The sequence below is a fragment of the Giraffa tippelskirchi genome, chromosome 3 (genome assembly GCF_054371585.1).
Source record: "Giraffa tippelskirchi isolate mGirTip1 chromosome 3, T2T-mGirTip1v1.2.pri, whole genome shotgun sequence".
Taxonomy (NCBI): domain Eukaryota; kingdom Metazoa; phylum Chordata; class Mammalia; order Artiodactyla; family Giraffidae; genus Giraffa; species Giraffa tippelskirchi.
In genome coordinates, this window is record NC_137277.1 from 43,061,440 (window position 1) to 43,086,722 (window position 25,283).

Below are 25,283 nucleotides of genomic sequence, written 5' to 3' on the forward strand. Positions count from 1 at the left end.
GCAATTGATGATAAACATTCGCTATATAGTAGACTAGTAAATTAAATAAAATAAATTAATAAATCAAGAGGGCTGCTAGAACCCTAGAATTCACCCTGACCTCCCTAAACCACCCACACTTTGTAAGCTCTCGGCTAATAGGATAAGCCCCTTGTCTTCCCACCGGCATCCCCTGTATGTAGCCCCCAGGCTGTCTTACCTCCACAATTGCCCACACTGCTCCCTCCACCTGGACGGCTCTTCCTGCTACCACCATCCCCTCCCCCACCCCCAATACAGCCTGCAAGACCTGGGCAGCCCACCCCTCCTCTCTATAGCCCAGCCCAGGCCTGGGCGCACAGGGTAGGTGGTGCTTCCTCTAGACTTCACTGGAGTCCTGGACATGCTCCCTGCTGCCCTCATGTGCTCATTTATAGATCTGCCTTCCTCCCACCCTCCAACCCACCTCAGACTGGGAACTTTTTTTTTTTTTTGCAGTAGTCACTCACTTGCATTGAAAAAATTTTATCACCCAATCAGTCAGCTCTTAATACTATAGATAGAAAAGTCATACTGTATACTTGTGTCAAGCTTGCGCTGATTATGTTTATGAGATTTGTACACATTGTGGCTGGAGAACATTTATTTCCATTGCTGTCTCAATTTCCTTTGTATGCGAATGCCACCAGTGACGATCATTTAGGTGGTTTCTAGTTTGGGGCTATGAGAAGCACAACTGCTCAGACGGGGAACTTCTTGAGGGCAAAGTGCCTGTTAGTCACTCAGCTGAGTCCATTCTTTGCGACCCCTGTGGACTGTAGCCCACCAGGCTCCTCTGCCCATGGAATTCTCTAGGCAAGAATACTGGAGTGGGTAGCCAGTCCCTTCTCCAGGGGATCTTTCCGACTCAGTGATCAAACCCGGGTCTCCTACGTTGCAGGTATATTCTTTACCCCTTGAGCCACTAGGGAAGCCAAAGTGCAACATACTCATCTTTGCATCCTCAGAGCCTGTGTGGCACTGCTCAATCAATCAATCAATCCGCAGTGAGGCTCCAAGTCCCCACGGTCCGTCTCCCCTCATCCCTCCAGGGCTGGCGCTGGGGCCGGAGCTGGGGCAGGGGTGGGGCCCCAGGTGGGCAGGCTCACCTCTGGCGGCCGTGAGGATGCGGGCGCGGTGCACGCCCAGGTGGATGCCACAGTCCTCCAGGAGCTGCTGCTCGGACACGCGGTGCAGCAGCGAGCGGTCCAGGCCGCAGCTGACCAGGCCGTAGGTGTATTGGCGGAAGCGCGGGTCCAGGCTGCCCAGCCAGTCAGCCAGGTTGCTGCGGTCGCACGTAGCGTAGTTGGCGAAGGTCTTGAGCTCCGTGAGCTCCCGGAGGAATCTGCATCCAAGGGAGGAGAGGATGCTGAGGTCTTGACTGGGGAGCGAAGGGGGCGTAGAAACGAGCGGGCTGGAGGCTCCGAACCTCTTGCGGGCGATGCCGGACTTCATGCCCAGGTCGGTCTGGAGTTCCTCGTCGGTGAGCCGTAGAAGCAGGTCTCCATCTACCTGCTGCTCCTGGAGGAGGAGGTCAGATGTGAGAGACACCCCCCACTCCTTAGCCTGTGGACCCCACCCAGCACAAGATCAAGGGGAGGGAGCTGGAGATGGCGCTGAAGGAGGCGGATGGGACCCAGATGAGAACCGTAGGACCCCGGAAATGGCTGAGAACAGGCTCCCCACCCCCAGAAGGCCACCCCGGGTGCCTCCGGCGAGCTGTGCCGGGATGGAGCGCTGTCGCCTGTGTGCAGGGCGCCCCTAGCGGTCACGCGGCCCTCGGGGATGCTCTTGCTCCGACTGCCGGCCGGCGACCCCGTGCGTCTCTACCCGGAAATTCTCGCAGTACTGGGAGAAGCCGATCTGCTGCAGCCACGTCTGGACCTCGGCTTCCTTCCAGCTGGGCACGCTGGGCAGGATGCGCCGCGGCACCTCCTCGCCCAGCAGGCGCAGCGCGCGCTTGGCCAGCGCCGACGTGGTGCCATTGGTGGAGTAGGAGACGAGGCGTTTCAGGCTCTGGATGGCACCTATGTCGCTGAACACCTGGGGAAAGTGCGGGGAGAGGATGTCTTGGATCCACCAAATCACCAGCCGCCCCAAACATGCCTGGCCCCTCCCCTCACCTCTTCTCCCCGCTGTAACCACACTGTCTCCCCTTCCCCTGCCTTCACCCAATAAATCACCAAGTATTGTGGATTCCCCCTCCTGCTGTTTTTGTTGTGTTCAGTTGCCCAGTCATGTCTGACTCTTTGCGACCCCATGGACTGCATCACGCAGTGTCCCTGTCCCTCACCATCTCCCGAAGTTTGCCCAAATTCATGTCCATTGCATCCATGATGCCATCCAGCCACCTCATCCTCTGATGCCCTCTTCTCCTTCTGCCCTCAATCTTTCCCAGCATCAGGGACTTTCCCAATGAGTCAGCTGTTCTCATCAGGTGATCCCCTCATCTCTTCTCCCCACTGAAACCACACGGTCTCCCTTTGCCCTCACTTCATCCAATAAATCACGAATTGTGGATTCCCCCTCCTGAAGCTCCCTTAACTCTTCACCAGGTCCCTCTCCTGTCTCACCTCTACAACTTCTGCTGCCCTGGGATAAAGTCTAGATCTCAATATGGCTGCCAGCTTGGGCACTGTGCAGCCCCCAGCCCACCAATCCCTCCTCCCTTCCTCTTTCACCAAGCCACCCACCCATGGAGGCTCTCCCTCCTCTGGGCCTCAACTGTGATATTTCCAGACCCTTAGTTCTTCCAGCCTGCTTGTGGGAATACTACTCATCTATTGGATCCAAATTGATTGGCACCTCTGCCATGCAGCCTGCTTTGATTCCCTCACAGCTGGGCCCATGCCTCCAATTAGGCCTAGTGCCACATTCTGAATGCCATTGTTGTTAACTGACAGTGCAACTTCCACTGGACTGGACACTGAGGTCATGTTTTAATCATCCCTGGGGTCCTATAATTGGCACACTGCAGGGCACTCACTGTGTCTTTATTAGACGATTCTCACTTGGCCTCGCTGGGAAAGAGGTGCCAGAGTTGGCGGTCGTGGCTTTTGCCCAGACCCACTCCTTGGGGTTCTCACTCTGTGCTTCCCTTTAAATCCCTCCTCCCAAAGCAGAATGGCCTGCTTTGTAACACCAGTCCTCCCATGGCCCCACTCTGGGGTGCAGAGAGGAGAATCAGAAGCTACTAGAACATCAGACCTTGGGAGAGGCCTCAGAGACCCCTAACACAATGGTCTCTTCTGGATCTATGGGAACACACACAATGGGTGACAATCACCTGTGAGACACATTCCTCTGATGTTGCCTGTCCAGCCCCAGATGACCACTGTCATACAGAGTCTGTCCATGCAATGTGCACCATTCTCTGTGCACCAGGGGTCACTAACCCCCCAAACCTCCAGAGGAATACAAAGGAAAGAGAGTGACGTTATGTGAAAGTGAAAGTCGCTCAGTCATGTCCAACTCTTTGCAACCCCATGGACTGTAGCCCGCCAGGCTCCTCCATCCATGGGATTTTCCAGGCAAGAATACTGGAGTGGGTTGCCATTTCCTTCTTCAGGGGATCTTCCTGACCCAGGGATCAAACCTGGGTCTCCTGCATTGCAGGCAGACTCTTTACCTTCTGTAATATTTAAAAAACAAATCCTAAAAACTTTTGATAATTTAACTACTATTAGTCTCACATCCAGGGTAAAAACAGCTGCTGTGGTCTACTCCTTCAGTTTTCCAGAGGGCAAAAATGAGACATTTAAAGGCCCAAGACTTCTCTGCAGTCAAGTGGTTAAGCCTCTAGGCTTCCACTGCAGGGACGTAGGTTCGGTCCCTGGTCAGGGAAGTGCTGCTTGCCGTGAGTTGCAGCCCCAGATTTAAAAAGGCCCAGAAAGGGGAAGCCAGGTACCCAAGGTCACACAGCAAGTTAAAGTAGAGGGCAAAGGCTATGGATCAGGCCCTGAGATTGGGAACCCCTTGGGACTCAGGTGGAGTTATCTGGCTGACACACAGATGTCCTGCCCCAAAATTGTGTCTCTGTACTTCATCTCCTTCCTAAACTCCAGAGCCAAATGACAAAATGGCCCACTGGAGTGCCCCAGCTGGTCATTTCTGAGGCACTTCAAACTCCAGGTGTCCCAGTGAATTCACTTGCTGCCTACCCCCAACCTGTCTCACTGAGTTCACCTTATTTCAGTACTGGGTGCCATCACCCACTGGGTAGGCTATGTCCAAAGCCAGGAGCCATCCTCAGATCCTTCCTCTTCTTCACCCAGCCACCCAGCAAGTCTTACTTCTATCTCTTCAGTACCTCTGGAATCTTTCTGCTCTCTCTGCCTCTGCTATCATGCCCCAGGCCTCCACCATCCCAGCTGCCTCCTGCCATGGCCTCCTATCTGACCCCCTGGCCTCCTGTCTTACCCTTGTCAACACCAACTCCTTGCAGCTATCAGGAAGGTCTTTGTCAAACCCTGGGGTCCTCCGTGTAAAACCTTGGTCTTGCCTTCAAGGCCACAATGACTAGTCTCTAATCTTTCTCCTTATTTCACCTAATCCTTATGTATACTTCAAGCCCCAGTTTAATGTCATTTCTTCCAGGAAGCCTTCCCAGATTCTGTCTAATCCCTCATCCCTACTCTACCCTACACCCGCACCCACCTTGGTCTTGCCCTGCAGACTCTTGATGGCTGCCTCAGCGCAGAGATAGAAAGCCCCAATGCACTGTGCCTCCAAGCGCGAAGAGTCGAGCAGCGGCACCAGACGCTGCAGGTCGTCGGGGGCGCGGCCCTGGCTGGTGTCACTGGCGTCCACCATGCAGCGGGCGAAGCGCCCGGGGTCCAGCGAGGCCACGAGCGGCTCCACGAGGTCCAGCGTGCCGGAGCGCTCCACCTCGCGCTCCACCTCCTTGTTGGTGGCCAGGACGGCCACGGCCAGGCAGGCGTGCAGGCGCAGCAGCTCGTCCTCCTTGGAGAAGGCGAGAGGGAAGAGCCACTCGGCTGCACGCTTCTCCACCATGCGCCGCTGCACCGCCTGGCCCCCGTGCAGCGCGCAGTTGGCTAGCGCCAGCGCGCAGTGGCGGAGCAGCGCCTGGTCCGTGCGGCGGCACCAGTACAGCACCGCGTCCAGGCCACCGGCTGTCACCAGCTTCTGGCACGTCTCCTCCGAGTGCTTGAACATGTGCTCCAAGATGCCGGCCACGCTGCGCGCCAGCTCCACCGGGTCACGCTCCTTTGCCAGGTTCAGGATCACGCCCAGCCCGATGCGCGCCACGCGGTCCCTGCCGAGAGAAAATAGGAGGGAGATGAGGAGTTGCCACGGCCAGAGGTGCTTGTCTTAACCTCACGGGGGTCACGGCCTCGTCAGTTATCCCCTCCGGGCCTTACTATAATGTCAATTAGGACGTGAGTCTAGTCCTCCCTGCTTCCCTCACCTCCCTCACTTCCTGCTCTGGTGCTGTGTGCTTAGTCGCTCAGTCGTGTCCGACTCTTTGCGACCCCATGGACTGCAACCCACCAGGCTCCTCTGTCCCTGTCCATGGGGATTCTCCAGGCAAGAATACTGGAGTGGCTTGCCATGCCCTCCTTCAGAGAATCGTCCCAACCTAGGTCTCCCGTGTTGCAGGCGGATTCTTTACCTACTGAGCCACCAGGGAGAAACAGACTTCTCTGATTGTAAGGATGCTCCATCCTGGCCACGGGCTTTCCAGGTGGCACTAGTGGTAAAGAACCTGCCTGTCAGTGCAGGAGATGAAAAGAGACTCAGGTTCAACCCCTGGGTTGGTTGGATCCCTTAGAGGAGGGCATGGTAACCCACTCCAGTATTCTTGCCTGGAGAATCCCACGGATAGAGGAGCCTGGCAGGGTTCAGTCCATAGGGTCACAAGGAGTCAGACATGACTAAATGCTTACACGCATCAGTAAGCATTGCATGCTTGCATGCATCCTGGTCGCATCCATTTCCTCCAGGACACACTTTCCTAGAGTAGCATTATGTGGGGTGGTTTAAGAATTCTAGCTCTAGGTGATTCTGTGGTGGTCCAGTGGCTAAGACTCCACACTCCCAATGTAGGCGGCTGGGGTTCGATCCCTGGTCAAGGAACTGGATCCCAGTTGCTGCAACTATGAGTTCACATGATAAGACTAAAGATTCCACATGCTGCAAGGAAGACTGAAGATCCTGCATGCTGCAACGAAGACCCAGTTGAGCCAAAAAACTAAATAAAATAGTTTTTAAAATTCTAGCTCTAGAGCAGATCCCCTGGGTCCTGGTAACTTCTCTATCATATACTAGTTGTGGGACCTGTGTACCTTCCTTTATTCTTTTCCTCATCTCATAAACAAGATAGAAACAATTCCTACCCCTTAGGGTTATTATGAGAACCAATGTAATAATCCATGTAAAGTACTTGGCACAGTACCTGACTCATGGAAAAGACTCCATAAATGTTAACTTTTTATCATTTTAAGTGTCACTTGAAGTACCGTATTCTTAGACTTGCCTTCCAATTTCTCTTCACTCTGTGCTCTGTGACTGGAGTGTATTTATTTATTCATTTAACAGATCATTTATTGAGAACCTACGTGTGCCAGGCACTGAACTAGGGGCTGAAGTTAAACAGTGACAAAGAGAGACTGGAGTTCATACACAGCTAATATGGAGACAAATGGTAAAGTAAACAATGTGTGAACAGAATAATAGTTATTTGATCAAAATGATAGCAAAACCAGGTGACGTAATGGAGAGTGCCTGGGCAGAGGGACATGTCTGAGGAGGTGATATCTGAGAGCTAAATGTCCAGAGACCCCTGCTTGCAAGTATCTGGAAGAAAAACATAAAGAGCAGAGAGAACAGCAAGAACAAAAGCCCCAAAGCCTGATGAGCATGGCATATTCCAGGAAGAGAAAGAAGGTCAGAGATATTTGCAGTGTCTAAAACCAACAAGGAAAGATATAAAATCAGCAAGGGATTCATGTGTAGAAAGGATATATAAACAAATATTCAAACCAACACGCTGCTGCTGCTGCTGCTGCTAAGTCGCTTCAGTCGTGTCCGACTCTGTGCGACCCCATAGACGGCAGCCCACCAGGCTCCGCCGTCCCTGGGATTCTCCAGGCAAGAACACTGGAGTGGGTTGCCATTTCCTTCTCCAGTGCATGAAAGTGAAAAGTGAAAGTGAAGTTGCTCAGTCATGCCCGACTCTTCGCAACCCCGTGGACTGCAGCCTACCAGGCTCCTCCGTCCATGGGATTTTCCAGGCTCCTCCGTCCATGGGATTTTTCAAGCAAGAGGACTGGAGTGGGTAAACCAACACGCAAAAGGTGGCAAATCCAGCAGAAAAGGGGTGAAAGATACAATTGGGCAATTTACGAAAGGAAATTCAGAACATTAACAAGCAAATAAAGAGATGCTCTAATTCATTAGTAATCAGAGAAATAAACATTAAAACAGCTGTCACCCATGAAAGGGGAAAAAAGCAGAAGTTACTTCAAGTGGTTGAGTTGGAAGTTTCAAGGGAGAGTGAGAAAAGAGTTCTGCGGGTCTTTTGAGCCAGCTCAAAACATTTGGACTTCATTTTTCTAAAAAATTTTTGTTCATTTATTTGTATTTTTGATTGTGTTGGGTCTTTTCTGCTGCGCACAGACTTTTTCTCTAGTGTGACAAGTGGGATCTACTTTCTAGTTGTGGTGTATGGGCTTCTTGCTGCGGCGGCTTCTCTTGTGGAGCTCCAGGTGCACAGGCTTCAGCAGTTGTGGTATTGGGACTTAGTTGCCCCGAGGCATATGGGATCTTCCCAGACCAGGGATCGAACCGGTGTCCCCTGCATTGCAAGGCAGATTCTTAACCACTAGACCACCAGGGAAGCCCCTGAACTTCATTTTGACAGCAAATGGGGAGCCACTGAAAGGCTTCAGGAAGGCGAGTGACCTGGTAACACATGGATTTTAGGAAACTCATTCTGGCTGTCGTGGGGAGGACAGTCAAAGGGAGAGAGCTTGGAGGCCAGGAGAGCAGGCAGGAGAGTTGCCACACTCCAAGCAGAAGTGAAAGTGTCCTGTCTTCCTGACTTCCACCAGTGATGCCCCTCAAAGACTTACATGCCCCACCAGCCATCGAGTCCTTGCCCAGGGAGCATCACAGTGACCATAGTGGTTGTGACTCTGTGTCCACTGCAGGGCCCAGCTGAGCCCAGAACATGGCCTGAGGCCAGGACAGCTTTGCTGATGTGATCACTGAGCTTCTCTGCAGCCCAAAGGAACAGATGGGTTCCAATCATCCACTCAGGCAGTCAGGACTATAGTTCTTCCTTTAACCAATGAGAAAGCCAAAGCTCAGAGAGGTTACATGGCATGCCCAGGGTTACACAGCTGGTGGGAGGCACAGCTGGGATTTGAATTCACATCTGTTTGTCTTCAGGGCTCAAGATCCTTCATCTGCACTTTGTGCTTCCAGAACAATCTGACTACATACACTCCAAGTTTATCAGAGCCAGGAATTGCTTAAGAAATCATCTAATCCAATAACACCCTCATTCCTGAGGCTCAGTGAAGGGAAGGGCATGTTGAAAAACAGCAATTCAGAGAGAGAATTTTATTTATTTTTTTTTTAGGAATTCTATAAGAACTTTATTTTACTTTTTGATGAGGACCATTTTTAAAGTCTTTATTGAATTTGTAATAATGCTGTTTTCTTTTTTGTCATGCAGCTTGCAAGCTCTCAGCTCCCCAACCAGGGACTACACTTGGGTCATGGTAATGAAAGCCTGGGATCCTAACCACTAGGCTGCAAGAGAACTCCTAAGTTTTCATTTCAGCCCTCATGCACTTGGCATCTTTATAGAGTTGAACTTTGCACTTGTGAGAATTATTCACTCAATTCCAAATTCTTCTGTAGCCTGAAAGGCTGTAAGTCTGGGTTCAAATCACAACTCCAAAGGAGGGGTAAACTGCACACATACACACATAGACAAGCCTGTATATATATTGATAATATACACATATATGCTAGTGCTTGTATATGTACAGACTCTCTCAGGAAAGACACACAAGAAACTTGTTTCTCCAATTTGCCTCCAGGGAAGGGGCCTGGATAGACAGAACATTTAAATGTGTACGTTTTTTGTACTTTGCATTCGAATTTAAGTGCAATAGTTTCCCCCCCACCCGTTCTTTCTTTTTAAAAACCCATCCCCTCCACTCATTCACTGTGTATTTTTGGAAAAGTCATTTGCCTCATTATGGTCTTCTGAAGGGGGCAGGCTGTGATTTTATTTATTTATTTTTAAATATTTACTTATTTATTTGGCTGTGTCAGGTCTTAGTTGCAGCATGCGGGACAGGGGATCCAGTAGCTCCGAGGCATGTGGGATCTTAGTTTTCGGACCAAGGATCAAACCTGCATGCCCTGAATTGCCAGGTGGATTCTTAACCACTGGACCACTAGGGAAGTCCCCAGGTTGTGACTTTAGAGGACTAACAGTGAGAGTGTGGTGGGACCAGGCTCAGAGGGCCCTACCCTGTCAGGCTTCTCCTGGTATTTCAGGGTCAGTGAAGCTGTGACTTAAGCCCCCAGGCAGTAAGTGTGGCAGCACCCCAGGGAGAAGAGAGCTGCAGGAAAGAGAATGGCAAAAGGAGTGGATTCACTGATGGAAGAAACTTCTTTAAGAGGAAGCTGGTTGGTGGAGGAAGGAAAAGATTTCATAAACACAAATTCTCAGTGTGTCACCACACTCCTTTCCTTCTTGCCCTTCCAGTCTCCTCTCCAAGTAGGGGTGGGGAAATTCTGCCTTTGTGAGGATTTTGATCTTTTGATCAGGACCTGGCTCACTGGGTTCTGTCCTTGGTCCTGAAGTGATGCCAACCAGCAATGTTATTTCTTGTAACCAGAGACACTGGTTAGTGTGGCTCGTCTTTCAGTAATTCCGAACCAGGTGAAAATTGTTTTCCCCTCCTTTTCTTAGGGTGTTAGCTGTTGCACCCTTTCTCTAAGAGTTCAGGTTAGAGCTGCCCCATCCCACATACAGGACACACCCTTGGGCCCTGGCCCATCACATCCAGTGAGTGCCTGCTCCATCTGCTAGCCCTTCACATTCACAGCCCATCTCCATCAGGAAGATTAATGACTTACTGAACAACCATAACTTGGTCTCCCAACTTATACTGCTTTATTCATGCATTTTTGACAGTTGTACCATTTCCACCAACCACAAGGCTATCTTTACTTTTTGAAAATGCCCATTATCCATGTCCATCACACTTGTGAGAGCTTCATAAATGGACAGCGACCCTTCCAAAACCCATCTAAACCTGAGGGGTCTGAGAATTCAGTGTGAGACTGGAGTGTGAAAGTCTAGTCTGCTCCAGCATGAGAGGGGAGAGAAAGTGGGTCGGGGTCCTCATATTCCAGGAGAGATTCCGAGAGACAGGAAAGAGGGGCCACCAGGCTTCAGTTGGACCCCACCTGCTATATCTTGGTTTGTGTGGGGAAGATGTAGCTGCCTAGCTCCACACTTTAGTTCCTCCTTCCCCCACCCATCATCCCAACTGAAAATCTCCTGTTCCCCATTAGCAGGCAGAGCATGAGATCATGTCTGCCCCTGTGACATGAAGCAAAATAAAAAGAGGAAAAGCAGGAAGTGGATTAGGGGTGACATGAAGGCAGCAAGTAACCTTAGGTTAGCACTCATTTCAGCCTGGGAAGAGAGGAAAGGTATTCCCACTCCTGTTTTCTGAGCAATGTGTCCTCCTCTTAGTGGGAGGGAGATGGTATGGCAGAGTGAAGGTAACACAGAAGGATATCCAGTCCAAGGGGAGAAGGGCTGTGGGTTCAGAGGATCCCGCCTCCATCCTCAGAACCAGGGACGGATTCACGACCTACTACTCCATTCCTCCCCTCCCTGTCTCATTCCTCACCCCACCAGCTCTGGGAGTGAATGCTGACTGCACCATTATTTCACTCTGTGACTGCTATACAAGTCATTAAACTCTTCCAAGACTCAGTTTCCTCATCTGTAAAATGGACACGCTGGTTCTCTACAGGGATATAATGCAAGGATTTGTGAGGTGAGGCAGGAAAGGCACAGTGCGAGGCACTGGAGACCCAGGTGACCCCACATCCCGTGGCGCCCTCCGCCCCAGCCCGGCCCCCTCACCGGTTCTCGGCCACCAGGATCTGCTCCAGCAGGCGGGCAGCCTGCACGCGCGTCTCCAGCTCCGGCGCCTGGAGCAGGCGTAGCAGCAGGTCCAGGCCACCGTCCAGGCGGATAGCGTCGCACAGGCCTTGGGCTACCTCGCGGCCCACGGCCGGTAGCAGCCAGGCCTCCTCGACAAGCTGGAAAACTTCGGTTAGGCCGGCTCCCAAGGCCCGCACGCTGCCTGCCTGCTTCAGCGCCGACAGCGCCTGCTGCAGCTCGGGCAGTGCGCGCTCCAGGGCGCCCTGCACCTCGGTGCTTGTCCCCGGCGATAACTCGCGGGGCCTGCGGCCGCCCGCCACCCACCATTGGCTCGCGCCGCCACCCCCGTCCGGCCCCGGCACCGCTAGCCGCTCGGCGTCCGGCCGTGGGCCCGACATGGCGAAGAAACGGCAGAGCTTGTAGGCGGAGAGCAGCAGCGTCAGGACCATGGGCGCGGGGCTGCGGGGGACATCCCCTGCCTGGAGGGGCGGGGCCGGGCGCAGCGACCCAGAGCTTGGGAAAAGGAGGACGCGAGAGAGGACAGGGGCGGGGGTGAGGGGGCGGGGAGGATGCAGGAGGGAGGGTGGAGAGAAGGGGACCAGGCAAGGGTACCGAACAGAAGTTTGGGGAAAGGGTGAGCGCAGGATCTGGGACGAAGAGGTTGGGGTGGAGGACGCAGGGCCCAGCTGCCGGGGACAGGAGGGAGGAGCGGGAAAGGCTAGGAAATTGGACCAAGGCGCGGGAGGGTTTAGGAGGCAGCAACAAGAACAAAGAATGACTCCAGTTCCTGCTAGGTTGGCGGAGATGCTCTGCAGCAGCCCCACCCCCGAGAAGAGGCGGACCGCGAGCCGATGCCCCTCCTCTGAGTCTTTCAGGGCTCCTCCCCTGCCGCCTGCGTAGCCCCACCCCCAAATCTTCCCCAGCCACGCCCACACCCTGGCCAAGCCTCTCCCCGCCGTCGTGTTCTCTGCCCCCTCTACTGGGTTCTGAGGTGGAGGGGCGAAGTAGACTCAAATATATGTCCACTCAGTCGGTGATGCTATCTAACTATCTCATCCTCTGTTGCCCCAGTTTGACGCTGGAATGACACTAGACCGTGAGGGGAACAAGACTGAGTGTGCCCTTGCCCTACTAACTGTTAATGCAATCATAATAACAATTCTTGAGACACCTTATGGTTGTTTCTCAGTTAAGTCTTCATCATACCTACGAGGTAGGAATTAGTGCTCCCATTTAACAGCCAAACCGATTGAGGTCCATAGAGAAGATTGCCCAAAGGCACACTCCCCTCTGATTTGTTGTTGTTCAGTTGCTAAGTCGTGTTGGGGTCTTTGCAACCCCATGGACTGCAGCATGCCAGATGCCATGTCCTCCACCGTCTCGCAGAGTATGCTCAAGTTTACGTCCACTGAGTTGGTGATGCTATCTAATCATTTCATCCTCTGTTGCCCCTTTCTCCTGCTTTCCATCTTTCCCAGCATCAGGGTCTTTTCCGCTCTGATAACGGAACAGAAAAAAATCAGTGAAATCTCTGAGAACAACTTCCTCCAGGTGGTGGGAGGACTTGAGGAGGTCCATAGACCCCTCAAAGTGGGCACGAAATTAGACATTCTGTGCCAAGTGAGCATTTTCTGGGTAGAGGGATCTTATTTCTCACTAGAGCCGAAAAGTGTGGGGAACAGGACCAAAACTGTTACCTATGGGAAAGGATGAGGTTGGAGATGGGATGTGGCCTGCTGAGAAGCAGTAAATTCGTAAAGGACTCAGGAATCTTATCCACTCCAAAGGGTTAATATTCACCCAACGGACTGTGCTGAGAAGACTGGCCTGGGGAGATCAATGTACCCTAGAGATGAACCCAGAAATGAAAACTTTGTTCTTTTATGATCAAAAAAAAAAATTCCCCAGCTCCTACCCCCTCTTCCACAGCCCTAAACACACAAGGGGTGAGTGAACTACCCAGCCAGGGATGTGCCTCATCAAACAGATCACAGGTCAATAACCACTGCAGTAGAATGAAATTGGGGCTGCTCCCGGAGTTGGATTTCTTGTCAGTTTTAGCTCCCAACACCCTATGAGGCAAATATGATTAGTCTCATTTGCCTAAAAAGAGAACTAAGGTGGGTAAAGTGGTTTGCCCAAGGTCACACGGCCAGTGGGTCGGCAGAGTGGGACTTCTTTCTGCGCTCCAGGTTCACCACACTAGTCCTCTTCAGAGAGGTCCCTGAGCTTGGCAAGGATCCTGTTCATAGCTGTCCCAGACCCACAGTTCTAGGAACGTGACCCTTTGCTGCAATAGCTTCTGGGGTCGGGGCACTGGGGGCTGGGATGGAGGCGGAGCAAACAGAGCAGTAGAAAAGGCAGCTCCTCTTCTCTGGTTCCCCCACCTCCACTCCCTGTCTCTCCGCTTCCTCCTTTTCTCAGGCATCAAAGCAGGGACCGCAGGAACCTAGTTCACCAGGCTCGAGGCTGGAGGCCCCACCATGACGTCCCTGAGGCCCCTTCTGATGCTGGCCCTACTGGCGTGGGCTGTTGTGGCTGACCAAGGTGCAGGAGGGTGTTGGTGGCCATTGGGGTCAAGGTAGGGTGGGAAAGGGTAGCCTGGGCTTGGCCGTGCCAGCTGACACCCTCTCCTCACAGAGTCCTGCAAGGGCCGCTGCACTGAGGGCTTCAACGCTACCAGGAAGTGTCAGTGTGATGAGCTCTGTTCTTACTACCAGAGCTGCTGTGCCGACTTCACGGCTGAGTGCAAGCCCCAAGGTGCGTGCAGAGCGGCTGGGCGGGCCTGGGGTCCCCGGTGCAGCTGGAGACTCACCTCCACCCTCCCTGCCGGCAGTGACTCGTGGGGATGTGTTCCATCTGCCAGAAGATGAGTACAGGTTCTATGACTACAGTGAGACGCAGACAGCCAACGTCGAAGCGCAGCCCGAGAGCCCCACCCTGGCCTCCGTTCTGCAGGCCCAGACCCAAGAGACTCCCTTCCAGGCACCGGTTCTCCCCCCTGAGAAAGAAGCCCCACCGCCTGGGCGGGGAGACTCAGAGCCTGAGGTGGGGACCAGTGACCTAGGGATCTCCGAGTCCCCAGCAGAGGAGGAAACATGCAGTGGGAAACCCTTTGATGCCTTCACCGACCTCAAGAATGGTTCCCTCTTTGCCTTCCGAGGTGACTCGAGGTGGGCAGGACTTGGGGGTAGGGGTCGGTCCCAGGGGCATCCCCCCTCACATGACATCCCTTCCTCCAGGGCTGTTCTGCTATGAGCTGGATGAAAAGGCAGTGAGGCCTGGATACCCCAAACTCATCCGAGATGTCTGGGGCATCGAGGGGCCTATTGATGCCGCCTTCACCCGTGTCAACTGTCAGGGAAAGACGTACCTCTTCAAGGTGCCAGGCCCAGGGGGCTGTGGGTATCTGAGAGTATCTGGATAGAGGTTGAGAGTGGCTGTGCCCAGGACCAGCGTGGGCAAGAAGGCTGGATTCGGGCTTGTGGTCCCTGGCTGGGGCTCTGTGAGCACACAAAAGCTCAAGGCTTCAGCTCCTGGGCGACAACCCTGGAACTAGAGCTGCCCGCCTTGACTGGCAGATTCTGCGCCTCTGTGCACAGCCAACTGCCTGCCTACCCTCTTCTCCTCCCCAACCCCTTAGGGAAGTCAGTACTGGCGCTTTGAGGACGGTGTCCTGGAGCCTGACTTCCCCCGAAACATCTCGGATGGCTTCAGGGGTATTCCGAATGACGTGGACGCAGCCTTGGCCCTCCCCGCTCACAGCTACAACGGCCGGGAGCGGGTCTACTTCTTCAAGGGTACCCAGGGATGAGTGGGAGGGTGTGCAGACAGTGGAGCAGTCTTGGGTTTCTTCCACACTTCACTGGGGACTGGCCTCAGTTTATCCCCCACCTCCCCTCCACAGCCCACCTCCCTTACTCCCACCCCAACTGGGAGCTCCCAACTTCCACAGCCTCGGGGCTTTCCAGTCTTGCTCATGGCCATCCCTCCCCAGGCAACCACTACTGGGAATATGTGTTCCAGCAGCAGCCCAGTCAAGAGGAGTGTGAAGGCAGCTCCCAGCCGGCTGCATTTAAACACTTTGCCCTGATGCAGCGGGACAGCTGGGAGGACATCTTCCGACTTCTCTTCTGGGGCGGTTCCTCTGGTACGGAGGGAAGGCAGGAGGGAGAGTCTTGCTTCCCGGTCCAGGGGGCTGGGAGCCCCCAGGTAGAGGGAGGGCCGAGCCGGCCTGAGAGGCTGCAATTGTGCAGAGATTGATCGAAAGCTGTTTGCTCAGGTTGCTCAGGCCAGACTTTGCTTCTGTTGACGTTGGTGGGGGGAGGCTTGCCGCCACTCAGACCCCACACTGTGGACTTTGCCTAGCACAGCCAGCAGGAGGAGGGGCTGTGACTGGGGCAACCGGGGAGGGCTATGGTGGAGGGAGGCCAGGGTAAAGGCCAGGATGCTGGGCTCTGCCACTAGCCTGATGCCTGTCCTTGAACAAGGCAGACACAGCCCATCCTTGGCCGCCGAGGCTCTGCATTCACCCCTTCCTCACAGCAGGTGGTGCTGGACAGCGCCGGCTCATCAGCCGCGACTGGCTTGGTCTGCCAGGACGACTGGATGCGGCCATGGCCGGCCACATCTACGTCTCAGGCTCGGCTCCCAGCACCCCCCGGGCCAAAATGACTAAATCTGCACGCCGCCATCGCAAACGCTACCGCTCACTCCGAAGCCGTGGCCGAGGCCGTGGCCGCGGCCGCAGCCATTACCCCTACCGGCGATCTCGGTCCCCCTGGCTGTCCTGGTTCTCCAGCGAGGAGCTGGGCCTGGGAGTCAACAACTATGATAACTACGAGATGGACTGGCTTGTGCCTGCCACCTGTGAGCCCATCCAGAGTGTCTACTTCTTCTCAGAAGGTGGGAGACTCTGCCTGCCCTGTAGCTGGTCTGGCTGGGTTGATCCTGCTGTCCCTGGTCCCTGGGGGTTGACCACAGCCCTTGAGTGGTGACGAGGCAGGCCTGGAGTCCTCAGGTGCCTGGTGGATGTTCACTCACCCTTCCAGGAGACACCCAGGTCTTCTTAGGGAAGGATGGGCAGGCTGTGTCTCACGCCCCATCTCCCGACCTCTCTTGCAGACAAGTACTACCGAGTGAACCTTCGCACGCGGCGAGTGGACACTGTGATCCCTCCCTACCCACGCTCCATTGCCCAGTACTGGCTGGGCTGTCCAGTCCCTGGCCATGCATAGCAGTCTGAGTCCAGACAGCTGGCCTTTGCTGCTCCCTACTCCGGCATCCTCCTTCCAGCTCAATAAAGATCCCTTGACCCTGAGTTTAAGACTACAGTCTTGGGACTTCCCTGGCAGTCCAGTGGTTAAGATACTGGGGCATGAGTTCAGTTCCTGGTCGGGGATGTAAAATCCCATGTGCCATGCTGTGTGGCCAAAAAGAAAAAGAAAAAAGGACCACTGGCCTGACCAATGTGGAGAGGCAGGAGGCAGCAGTCTGCCTGGGTAAAGGATGGGAAGTCGGGGAGTCAGGATGTCTTGAGGGAGGGGACAGAGAAGATCCTCCTTGTGTCCAGCCTGTGTTGGGCTCAGGCCCTCTCAGTGAGCCAGAAAACCTGTTGGGAGAGCCTCATGAGTGTAAGCCTTCCTCCCACACCAAGCAGTCCCCAACAACCCACCAGCAGCTAAGCAGGGACTTAAACCCCTTTAAGGATGACAGGAGTCACCAAGCCACCCTACCCAGCCCGGGGCTTGTTTTGCCTCTTGTCATTGACCTGGATCTTAGAAGGGGCAGAGGGTCAGGAGGTAGTGGACTGTGGCTTAGCTTTTCTGCCCATCCTGGACCTGAAATGCTGTTAGCTCAGACACTCAAGAGCCCCTGGGAAGGTGATCACTGTGCTCCCCCAAACCTATCCCTACAATGATGGGGTTTTGAGGTCTCTGTCTTGGGTCTGGGGTGCAGGGCACTGCGGCAGGAGACACAGGGAAGGGCAGGGACCGAAAGGAAATTCAAATGCACCCATCTCTTTTAGAAAAGTGGCCCAGAAGACTTCAAAGGATGAGAACACTGTAATAACATTTTTCTTAAACTCCCCCCACCAAATGTACCTGTGGAACCTCCTCTGGTTCCAAGTTCCTGGACTCTAGGAAGTCCATTTGGGCTCTTAGGGGGCCAGGGGAGCAGGCCAACTCTAAAGCACACCCGAGGGTGATCTAGTAGTGACATCTGCTCCCCATCCTGCTGAGGGGAAGGTAGCTCCAACTCATCTGCTGTCCCTCATCGTCCTCCACATCCTCTCTAGCTTCCTCAGCCCCATCTCAGTCGTGGGATAGGACTCCACCCAGTCTCCCCTGAAGGCAGCCGGCCCCCCAGGCCCCAGGAGGGGCAGCTAAAGCCCTGGAAGCATCCATGCCTTCCTGGATGGGACCATGGGTGGATTTTCATAAAGTACAGGATTTCAGACACAGACTGCCAGAGTTTGAAGTGTGAGGATGCGGGGATGAGGCCAGCCTCTTTGGTGAAGCCCCGGAGGAGCAGGGATGCCCCACCCATATTCCCACAAGGCCCCTTTTCCTCCGGGATTCCCCCCTCCTGGAGGCGGGGCCAGACCTCTGAGCAGGATAAAACCCCACACTCGGAGGGGACTGGTGTGGGCACAGCCTTGGCATGGCTGTCTGGCTCCTCACTCTGCCGGCTCCATGACCAGCCCAGTGGATGCATCTCCGGCAGGTGATCTGGTGGGAAAGGATGGGCAGGTGGAGGACGTGGGGAAGGTGTGATGGGGCAGGCTGAAGAGGGGTGGGGAGTAGGGGCTTCAGGGTCTACTGGGGGCTTTGAGATTGGGGTGGAGGCTCTCACGGGGAGTCCTGGCTTGACCCCACACCCTGGCCTGCAGGCCATGCCAGTGGCTTGGGTCCTCACCGGAGAAAGAGGACCACCTTCAGCAGAGGGCAGCTGCTGGAGCTGGAGCGAGTGTTTGCGGCACGGCCCTACCCCGACATCGGCACCCGTGAGCACCTGGCCCGGGTCACCTCTCTTCCTGAGGCCAAGATACAGGTGAGCTGCGATTACTCCCCTCAGGATGGGGGTGCACTTTCACAGTGAGTTTCTAAGCTTGACCCACAGTCCGTTCTCTCTGGGTATCCTGCCTCCAGATTCTGCTTTCCCTGTACCTGGGGGGAGGGGATGCTGGAACCAGAAGAGGCTCCTTCTTTCCTTACCAGGTGTGGTTCCAGAACCGCAGAGCCAAGAGAATCAAAAACAGAAAGCCAGGAGGCCTAAGCCCCAGGCCTGAGCCTCCCCAGAGATCCCGTTCTCTTCTGGACACCGTCCAGCGGTCCCCGGAGCCCCGGACCCTTGGCCAGCCTCCAGCCTCCAACAGCACAGCTCAGTGCGCCTCTGTGTGTCGACACGCCTCCTGCCCAGCTCCTGGCTTGGGCCCAGGGCAAGGCTGGGTGGGGGCTAAAGCTGCAGCCCCCTGGGCACCAGCTGGGTCTTCCGGGGCCCACCTCTCTTCTGAGCGAGCTGCTCCCCAGACCTCACTGAGCAGCCTGTCTGACCTCATCTATGCCTCATCCATTGTCACCAACCTGGACCACTCCTAACCTAGGTCTAGGACTTGCAAGACCCCTACTCTGACTCCTGTAGCCCACTCTGCCCCTTAGGACTGAACACACTGGAAGTGGATCTCCTGAACCCTCCTTTTACACAAGGGAGTTTTCTTACGGGAAGAAAGTATTAGCTCAGGGATCCCTCCCTTCCACTGTCCTCCATACCAGCCTAGATATGGATTCTATGGCGTGATGGGAGCCTGGCTCCTGCTATCTAGCACCCTCCTCATTCATCATCTTGGCAGCAGGTTCCTACAGAGGGATGAGATAGAAGCCCATGTTTTCCACTTCTGCAGTTTCCCAATTCTTCTCATCCCAGCTGACAATACTTACTCCCTCCAAAGGACAATGGGCCATCACCCTGTACCCAAGGGCCCTTTAGGCCATTACCTGACTGTTAAGTAAGCTGGGAGAGGGCTGATCCTAATTTTAGACTGCAGGGACCAGTTCTTTTATAGTTCAGGGCCCCCCTCTTCTGTCCTCCTGCCACCTGGACAAATTAATCAGAGCCATGGATCTGAAGAGGGAGTGATATTAAAGTCATAAAGTAGAAATAGGAACCCAGGGCTTATGTTGATTTGATTTTCACAAATATGAGATTGGCTGCCCTCTGACCTGGGGCTACAGAGACAACCTGACAGATTCAGGATGCGGTGGGGAGGAGCGTGCATGTTGGCGGCATTGGGTTTTGATATCACTGTCATCTGTAATACCAACTAATCTTCAAATAAAACCCCAACTCTGTACCTTAATCTGGATTGTTCTGTGCTGCAAATGAATTGGGATGGGGGCCATTTGCATTTGAAATTTATCTCCATCACCTAATCCCTAAATAGGGCCAGGTTCCGTGCAGATTCGGGGTGGGTGGTATTACCCAGGCTTCTGCCAGGATTAGTTAGAGGGAGGAGGGTTAATCAAAGGGCTTAGGGCTCTGGCTGACAGACCCTGGAAAGAAGGAAGCCTCAGCTGCACCCCTTGCTCCTGCGCCCACTTGTTCCAGGACACTCCAGCTCCCTGAGCTTCTGGAGCTGCTCAGCTTCTGGAGCTTGGAGTTTGCAATTGGTCTGTGCTAGATTCAAATCCTAGCTGCTATGTAGTCTTGGAACTCTCCAGAAGTCTAGGAGCCTGAAAAGATGGGGATGGTAATACTCATTTCCTGTTTTGGGAACAAGAAGCAATAATGGAGGTGAAGGGCTTCACGCGGTGCATGACACATTGTATTAATAAAAGCTCTCAATGGACGCTAGTTTCCACTCCTTCTCCAAACGGGCTTCCCAGGTGGCGCTAGGGGTGAAAAATCCACCTGCCAATGGAAAAGATGTAAGAGATCTAGGTTTGATCCCCTGGAGGAGGGCAGGGCAACCCATTCCAGTATTCTTGCCTGGAGAATCCCATGGACAGAGGACCCTGGTGGGCTGCAGTCTACAGTGTCGCAAAAAGTTGGACACGACTGAAGGGACTTAGCATGCTCCATACAGCGGGACATGAGAAACTGGGAAGGTCCCAAGCTTCTTGTTTCTCTGGGCTTCTGGCAAGGACTCCCCTTGCTCCCCAGGAAGCCCGGGACCCAGACTGCACTGAAGAAAGCATGGTATGGTGAGACAGAGGAAGTGGCTGCCAGCAGAGTTCCCAAAGTGGGGTGAGAAGCAGAGGAAAGGCCACCTGATTCCTATTTCTGATTCTGCCCTTGCAGATGAGGGTCACCTGTACCATGGCCCTTTCCTCAGGAGGCACTAAGGCTTTGGCTGCTTTAGCTCCAGAAGCCAGCACAGTGGCCCATGCATGTGTGTGTGTGTGTGTGTGCATGCTCAGTCATTGACTCTTTGCGACCCCAAGGGGTATAGCCCTCCAGGCTCCTCTGCCCATGGGATTCTCCAGGCAAGAATACTGGAGTGGGTTACCATATCCTCTCCAGGGGATCTTCCCGACCCAGGAATCGAGCCCACATCTATTGCCTTGGCAGCTGAATTGTTTACCATTGAGCCACCTGAGAAGCCTGATTGGCCCATAAAGGAGCTCCTGGTGGCTCAGGGGTAAAGAATCTGCCTGCAGTGCAGGAGACTCAGGTGTGATCTCTGGGTTGGGACGATCCCCTGAAGAAGAGAATGGCAACCCACTCCAGTATTCTCGCCTGGAGAATCCCCACAGACAGAGAAGCCTGGCAGGCTCAGTTCATGGGGTCACAAACACACGACTCAAATTACTCAATGCTACAGCAGTCTGTTCGCTTGTGAGTAGGGGCTGGGATCATGTGAGCACGCCTTACCAAGAAAGAGGAGTATGTGGGGAATGACTCCAATTGCATCCTGAGAAACTGCCCTGGGTCAGAAGCTGTTTAAGAAGTCCAGCTCCATGGGAATTCTCTGGCAGTCCAGTGGCTAGGACTTGGTGCTTTCACTGCCTTGGGCTCACGTTGGATCCCTGGTTGGGGAACTAAGATCCTGAAAGCTAAACAGCGAAGAAAAAATAAAAAGGAAAAGGTCTGCTCTGTATCTAAAATTTGGAAGTCTCCCAACCTGAATCCAGGTTCATGGAGACTATGAAAGCTTAAGGATATATGGGGACCCTGGCCACGGAGTTTAGCACAGGTAAGTACAGCTGTGGGGACTTCCCTCGTGGTCCAGTGGCTAAGACTCCACATTCCCAAAGCAGGGGACCCGGGTTCCATTCCTGGTCAGGGAACTAGATTCCACATGTGTCAACTAAGGCCTGATGCAGTGAAAAAAAAAAAAAAAAGACAGCTGTGACTCTCCAAAGAAGTTTCAGTGTTCAGTATAGCTGATTTTTGTAATGTTCCAGGGTTGTATAGCAATTTATTTTGCACAATATTTTGTATAATACTTTAAAAATGTATCTATTGCTATAATCTACTTAATCATCCTATTACTGATATTTAAGTTGTATCCAATATAGGATTTTATTATTAGACATAATTGAGATGAACAATGGCATGTATTTCAAAGATCTCTGACATATGAATCAAGCACTTTTTTTTGTGGGTAGTTTTTAATTTTTATACCTATTTATTTTTTGGTGGGAATCTTACTGAATAGTTAAGTTTTCAGTTCAGTTCAGTTCAGTCACTCAGTTGTGTCCGACTCTTTGTGACCCCATGGACTGCAACACACCAGGCTTCTCTATCCTTCACCAACTCCCAGAGCTTACTCAAGCTCATGTCCATCGAGTTGGTGATGCCATCCAGCCATCTCATCCTCTGTCGTCGCCTTCTCCTCCTGCATTCAATCTTTCCCAGCATCAGGGTCTTTTCCAAGGAGTCAGTTCTTTGCATCAGGTGGCCAGAGTATTGGAGTTTCAGCTTTAGTATCAGTCCTTCCAATGACTATTCAGGGCTGATTTCCTTTAGGATGGACTGGTTGGCTCTCCTTGCAGTCCAAGGGACTCTCAAGAGTCTTTTCCAACATCACAGTTCAAAAGTATGAATTCTTTGGTGCACAGCTTTCCTTATAGTACAATTCTCACATCCATACATGACTACTGGAAAAACCATAGCTTTGACTACATGGACCATTGTCAGTAAAGTAATGTCTCTGCTTTTTAATATGCTGTCTAGGTTGGTCATAGCTTTTCTTCCAAGGAGCAAGCGTCTCAATTTCATGGCTGCAGTCACCATCTGCGGTGATTTTGGAGCCCAAGAAAATAAAGTCTCTCACTGTCTCCATTGTTTCCCCATCTATTTGCCATGAAGTGATGGGACCAGATGCCATGATCTCCGTCTTCTGACTGTTGAGCTCTAAGCCAACTTTTTCACTCTCCTCTTTCACTTTCATCAAGAGGCTCTTTAGTTCTTCTTCACTTTCTGCCATAAGGGTGGTGTCATCTGCATATCTGAAGTTATTGATATTTCTCCCGGAAATCTTGATTCCAGCTTGTGTTTCATCCAGCCCAGCATTTTGCATGATGTACTCTGCATGTAAGTTAAATAAGCAGGGTGACAATATACAGCTTTGACATACGTACTCCTTTCCCGATTTGGAACCAGTCTGTTTCATGTCCAGTTCTAACTGTTGCTTCTTGACCTGCATACAGATTTCTCAGGAGGCAGGTAAGGTGGTCTGGTATTCCCATCTCTTAAGAATTTTCCAGTTTGTTGTGATCCACACAAAGGCTTTGGTGTAGTCAATAAAGCAGATGTTTTCCTGGCACTCTTCTTACTTTTTCGATAATCCAATGGATGTTGGCAATTTGATCTCTGGTTCCTCTGCCTTTTCTAGACCCAGCTTGAACATCTGGCAGTTCATGGTTCACATACTGGTGAAGTCCGGCTTGGAGAATTTTGAGCATTACTTTGCTAGCATGTGAGATGAGTGCAATTGTGCACTAGTTGGTACATTCTTTGGCATTGCCTTTCTTTGAGATTGAATGAAAACTGACCTTTTCCAGTCCTGTGGCCACTGCTGAGTTTTCCAAATTTGCTGGCATATTGAGTGCAGCACTTTCACCGCATCATCTTTCAGGATTTGAAATAGCTCAACTGGAATTCCATCACCTCCACTAGCTTTGTTCGTAGTGATGCTTCCTAAGGCCCACTTAACATTCCAGGACATCTGGTTCTAGGTGAGTGATCACACCATTGTGGTTATCTGGGTCATGAAGATCTTTTTTGTACAGTTCTTCTGTGTATTCTTGCCACCTCTTCTTAATTATCTTCTGCTTCTGTTAGGTCCATACCATTTCTGTCCTTTATTGAGCCTATCTTTGCATGAAATGTTCCCTTGGTATCTCTAATCTTCTTGAAGAGATCTCTAGTCTTTCCCATTCTATTGTTTTCCTCTATTTCTTTGCATTGATCACTGAGGAAGGCTTTATCTCGCCTTGCTATTCTTTGGAACTCTGCATTCACATGGGTATATCTTTCCTTTTCTCCTTTGCCTTTAGCTTTTAAAAAATTTACTTTATATTGGAATATAAAGTCCATGGGGTCGCAAAGAGTCAGACATGACTGAGAGACTGTACACTTCACACTTCATAGTTGATTTGCAATGTTGCTAGTTTTATGTGCACAACAAAGTGATTCAGTTATACCTACACACTTTTTCAGATTCTTTTCCCATTTAGGTTATGAGAGAATAATGACTCCCCTGTGCTATACAATAGGTCCTAGTTGACTATCGATCTTATCAGTTCAGTTGCTCAGTCGTGTCCGATTCTTTGCGACCCCATGGACTGCAGCACACCAGGCTTCTCTGTCCATCACCAACTCCCAGAACTTGCTCAAACTCATGTCCATCAAGTTGGTGAGGCCATTCAACCATCTCATCCTCTGTCATTCTCTTTTCCTCCTGCCTTCAGTCTTTCCCAGCATCAGGGTCTTTCCCAGTGAGTCAATTCTTCGCATCACGTGGCCAAAATATTGGAGTTTCAGCTTCAGCATCAGTCCTTCCAATGAATATTCAGGACTGATTTCCTTTAGTGTGTATATATTAATCTCAACCTAATTTATCCCTCCCCCTCCCCACCTTTCGGAGAAGGCAATGGCACCCCACTCCAGTACTCTTGCCTGGAAAATCCCATGGACGGAGGAGCCTGGTAGGCTGCAGTCCATGGGGTCGCTAAGAGTCGGACACGACTGAGCGACTTCACTTCTACTTTTCCCTTTCATGCATTGGAGAAGGAAATGGCAACCCACTCCAGTGTTCTTGCCTGGAGAATCCCAGGGATGGCAGAGCCTGGTGGGCTGCCATCTTTGGGGTCGCACAGAGTCGGACACGACTGAAGTGACTTAGCAGCCACCACCTTTCCCCTTTGATAACCATAAGTTTATTATCTAAGCCTGTGAATCTGTTACTGTTTTGTAAATAAGTTCACTTGTATGATTTTTTTAGATTCCACATATAAGTGATTATTGTATGACATTTGTCTTTCTCTGAATTCACTTAGTATGATAATCTCTAGGTCCATCCATGTTGCTGCAAATGGCATTATTTCACTCTCTTTCATGGCCGAGACTAGTTAAAGCACCTCTTTTCTTGCTGATCCCTGATGCAGATCATCAGAACTGCCCAGACATCTTTAGGTCAGTGTATGAAATGTTTTCTTTAATGAGAATGGAAATGGAGGGTAGTTCTATATGACTGACTAATGTCAAAGAGCAAAGTGATGATCAGCCTAACCCCCAAAAGTTTGTCTGAAGGCACATGTGTTGTCAGGCTCCCTAATACCAAAGCTTAATAGAGACCCTACACAAATATAGGCAGTATTCGTCACTCTTCCCTCAAGCGTTTTAAGTATGAAGGAAAAGAAGCGAGAGAGAAAACAGAAAATTAGGAACTGCATCAGACACAATGAAAACTTCAACCTCAAGACTCATGAAGGTCAGGGAGAGAAAAAGCAGCTAACAGTTATTAAGTACATGGTAAGAATAAGTTCCCACTCCATGTTAGTACTTCATATGTACTTTCACTTGACCAATTTTCTAATTTTAAGAAGAGACTGAATAGCGTTATGTGGAAAGAATGGTGACATGAGAGCCA

General features: G+C 52.1%; 3 protein-coding genes and 1 long non-coding RNA gene across 7 annotated transcripts in view; 2 read left to right on the top strand and 2 right to left on the bottom strand.

The window, feature by feature from the left end:
• SARM1 (sterile alpha and TIR motif containing 1) overlaps positions 1-11,985 on the bottom strand; it is a 24,433-nt gene extending 12,448 nt beyond the window's left edge. For all 3 annotated transcript variants that reach the window (XR_014079618.1, XR_014079619.1, XM_081580406.1), the window contains exons 1-5: positions 11,165-11,985; positions 4,675-5,293; positions 1,849-2,061; positions 1,448-1,539; positions 1,128-1,363 (exon numbers count right to left, since the gene is read on the bottom strand). Coding sequence is in view for 1 of the 3 variants with exons in the window: in XM_081580406.1 (XP_081436532.1) it covers positions 1,128-1,363; positions 1,448-1,539; positions 1,849-2,061; positions 4,675-5,293; positions 11,165-11,634 (1,630 nt within the window). In the remaining 2 variants the exon portion in view is untranslated. The remainder of the gene's footprint in view (positions 1-1,127; positions 1,364-1,447; positions 1,540-1,848; positions 2,062-4,674; positions 5,294-11,164) is intronic.
• A 378-nt stretch (positions 11,986-12,363) lies between these two features.
• Positions 12,364-18,699, bottom strand: LOC145542162 (uncharacterized). Its single transcript, XR_014079629.1, has 5 exons — positions 18,403-18,699; positions 16,647-16,796; positions 14,001-14,044; positions 12,883-13,031; positions 12,364-12,682 (listed from the first exon to the last, which is right to left on the bottom strand). It is a non-coding gene; the product is annotated as an uncharacterized LOC145542162 (long non-coding RNA).
• VTN (vitronectin) lies at positions 13,539-16,505 on the top strand. Of its 2 annotated transcripts, none has more exons than XM_081580411.1 (8): positions 13,539-13,732; positions 13,826-13,945; positions 14,022-14,348; positions 14,428-14,567; positions 14,829-14,985; positions 15,183-15,335; positions 15,731-16,090; positions 16,310-16,505. In XM_081580411.1, the coding sequence occupies exons 1-8, from the start codon at positions 13,669-13,671 to the stop codon at positions 16,420-16,422; spliced, it is 1,434 nt and encodes a 477-aa protein (XP_081436537.1). In that variant the 5' UTR covers positions 13,539-13,668; the 3' UTR covers positions 16,423-16,505. The 2 variants fall into 2 exon arrangements, with proteins under 2 accessions (XP_081436537.1, XP_081436538.1); XM_081580412.1 differs by having other exon boundaries at positions 13,570-13,732; positions 15,734-16,090.
• Positions 17,829-18,786, top strand: SEBOX (SEBOX homeobox). Its single transcript, XM_081580449.1, has 3 exons — positions 17,829-17,911; positions 18,078-18,238; positions 18,406-18,786. The coding sequence occupies exons 1-3, from the start codon at positions 17,881-17,883 to the stop codon at positions 18,784-18,786; spliced, it is 573 nt and encodes a 190-aa protein (XP_081436575.1). The 5' UTR covers positions 17,829-17,880.
• The last annotated feature ends 6,497 nt before the right edge of the window (positions 18,787-25,283 follow it).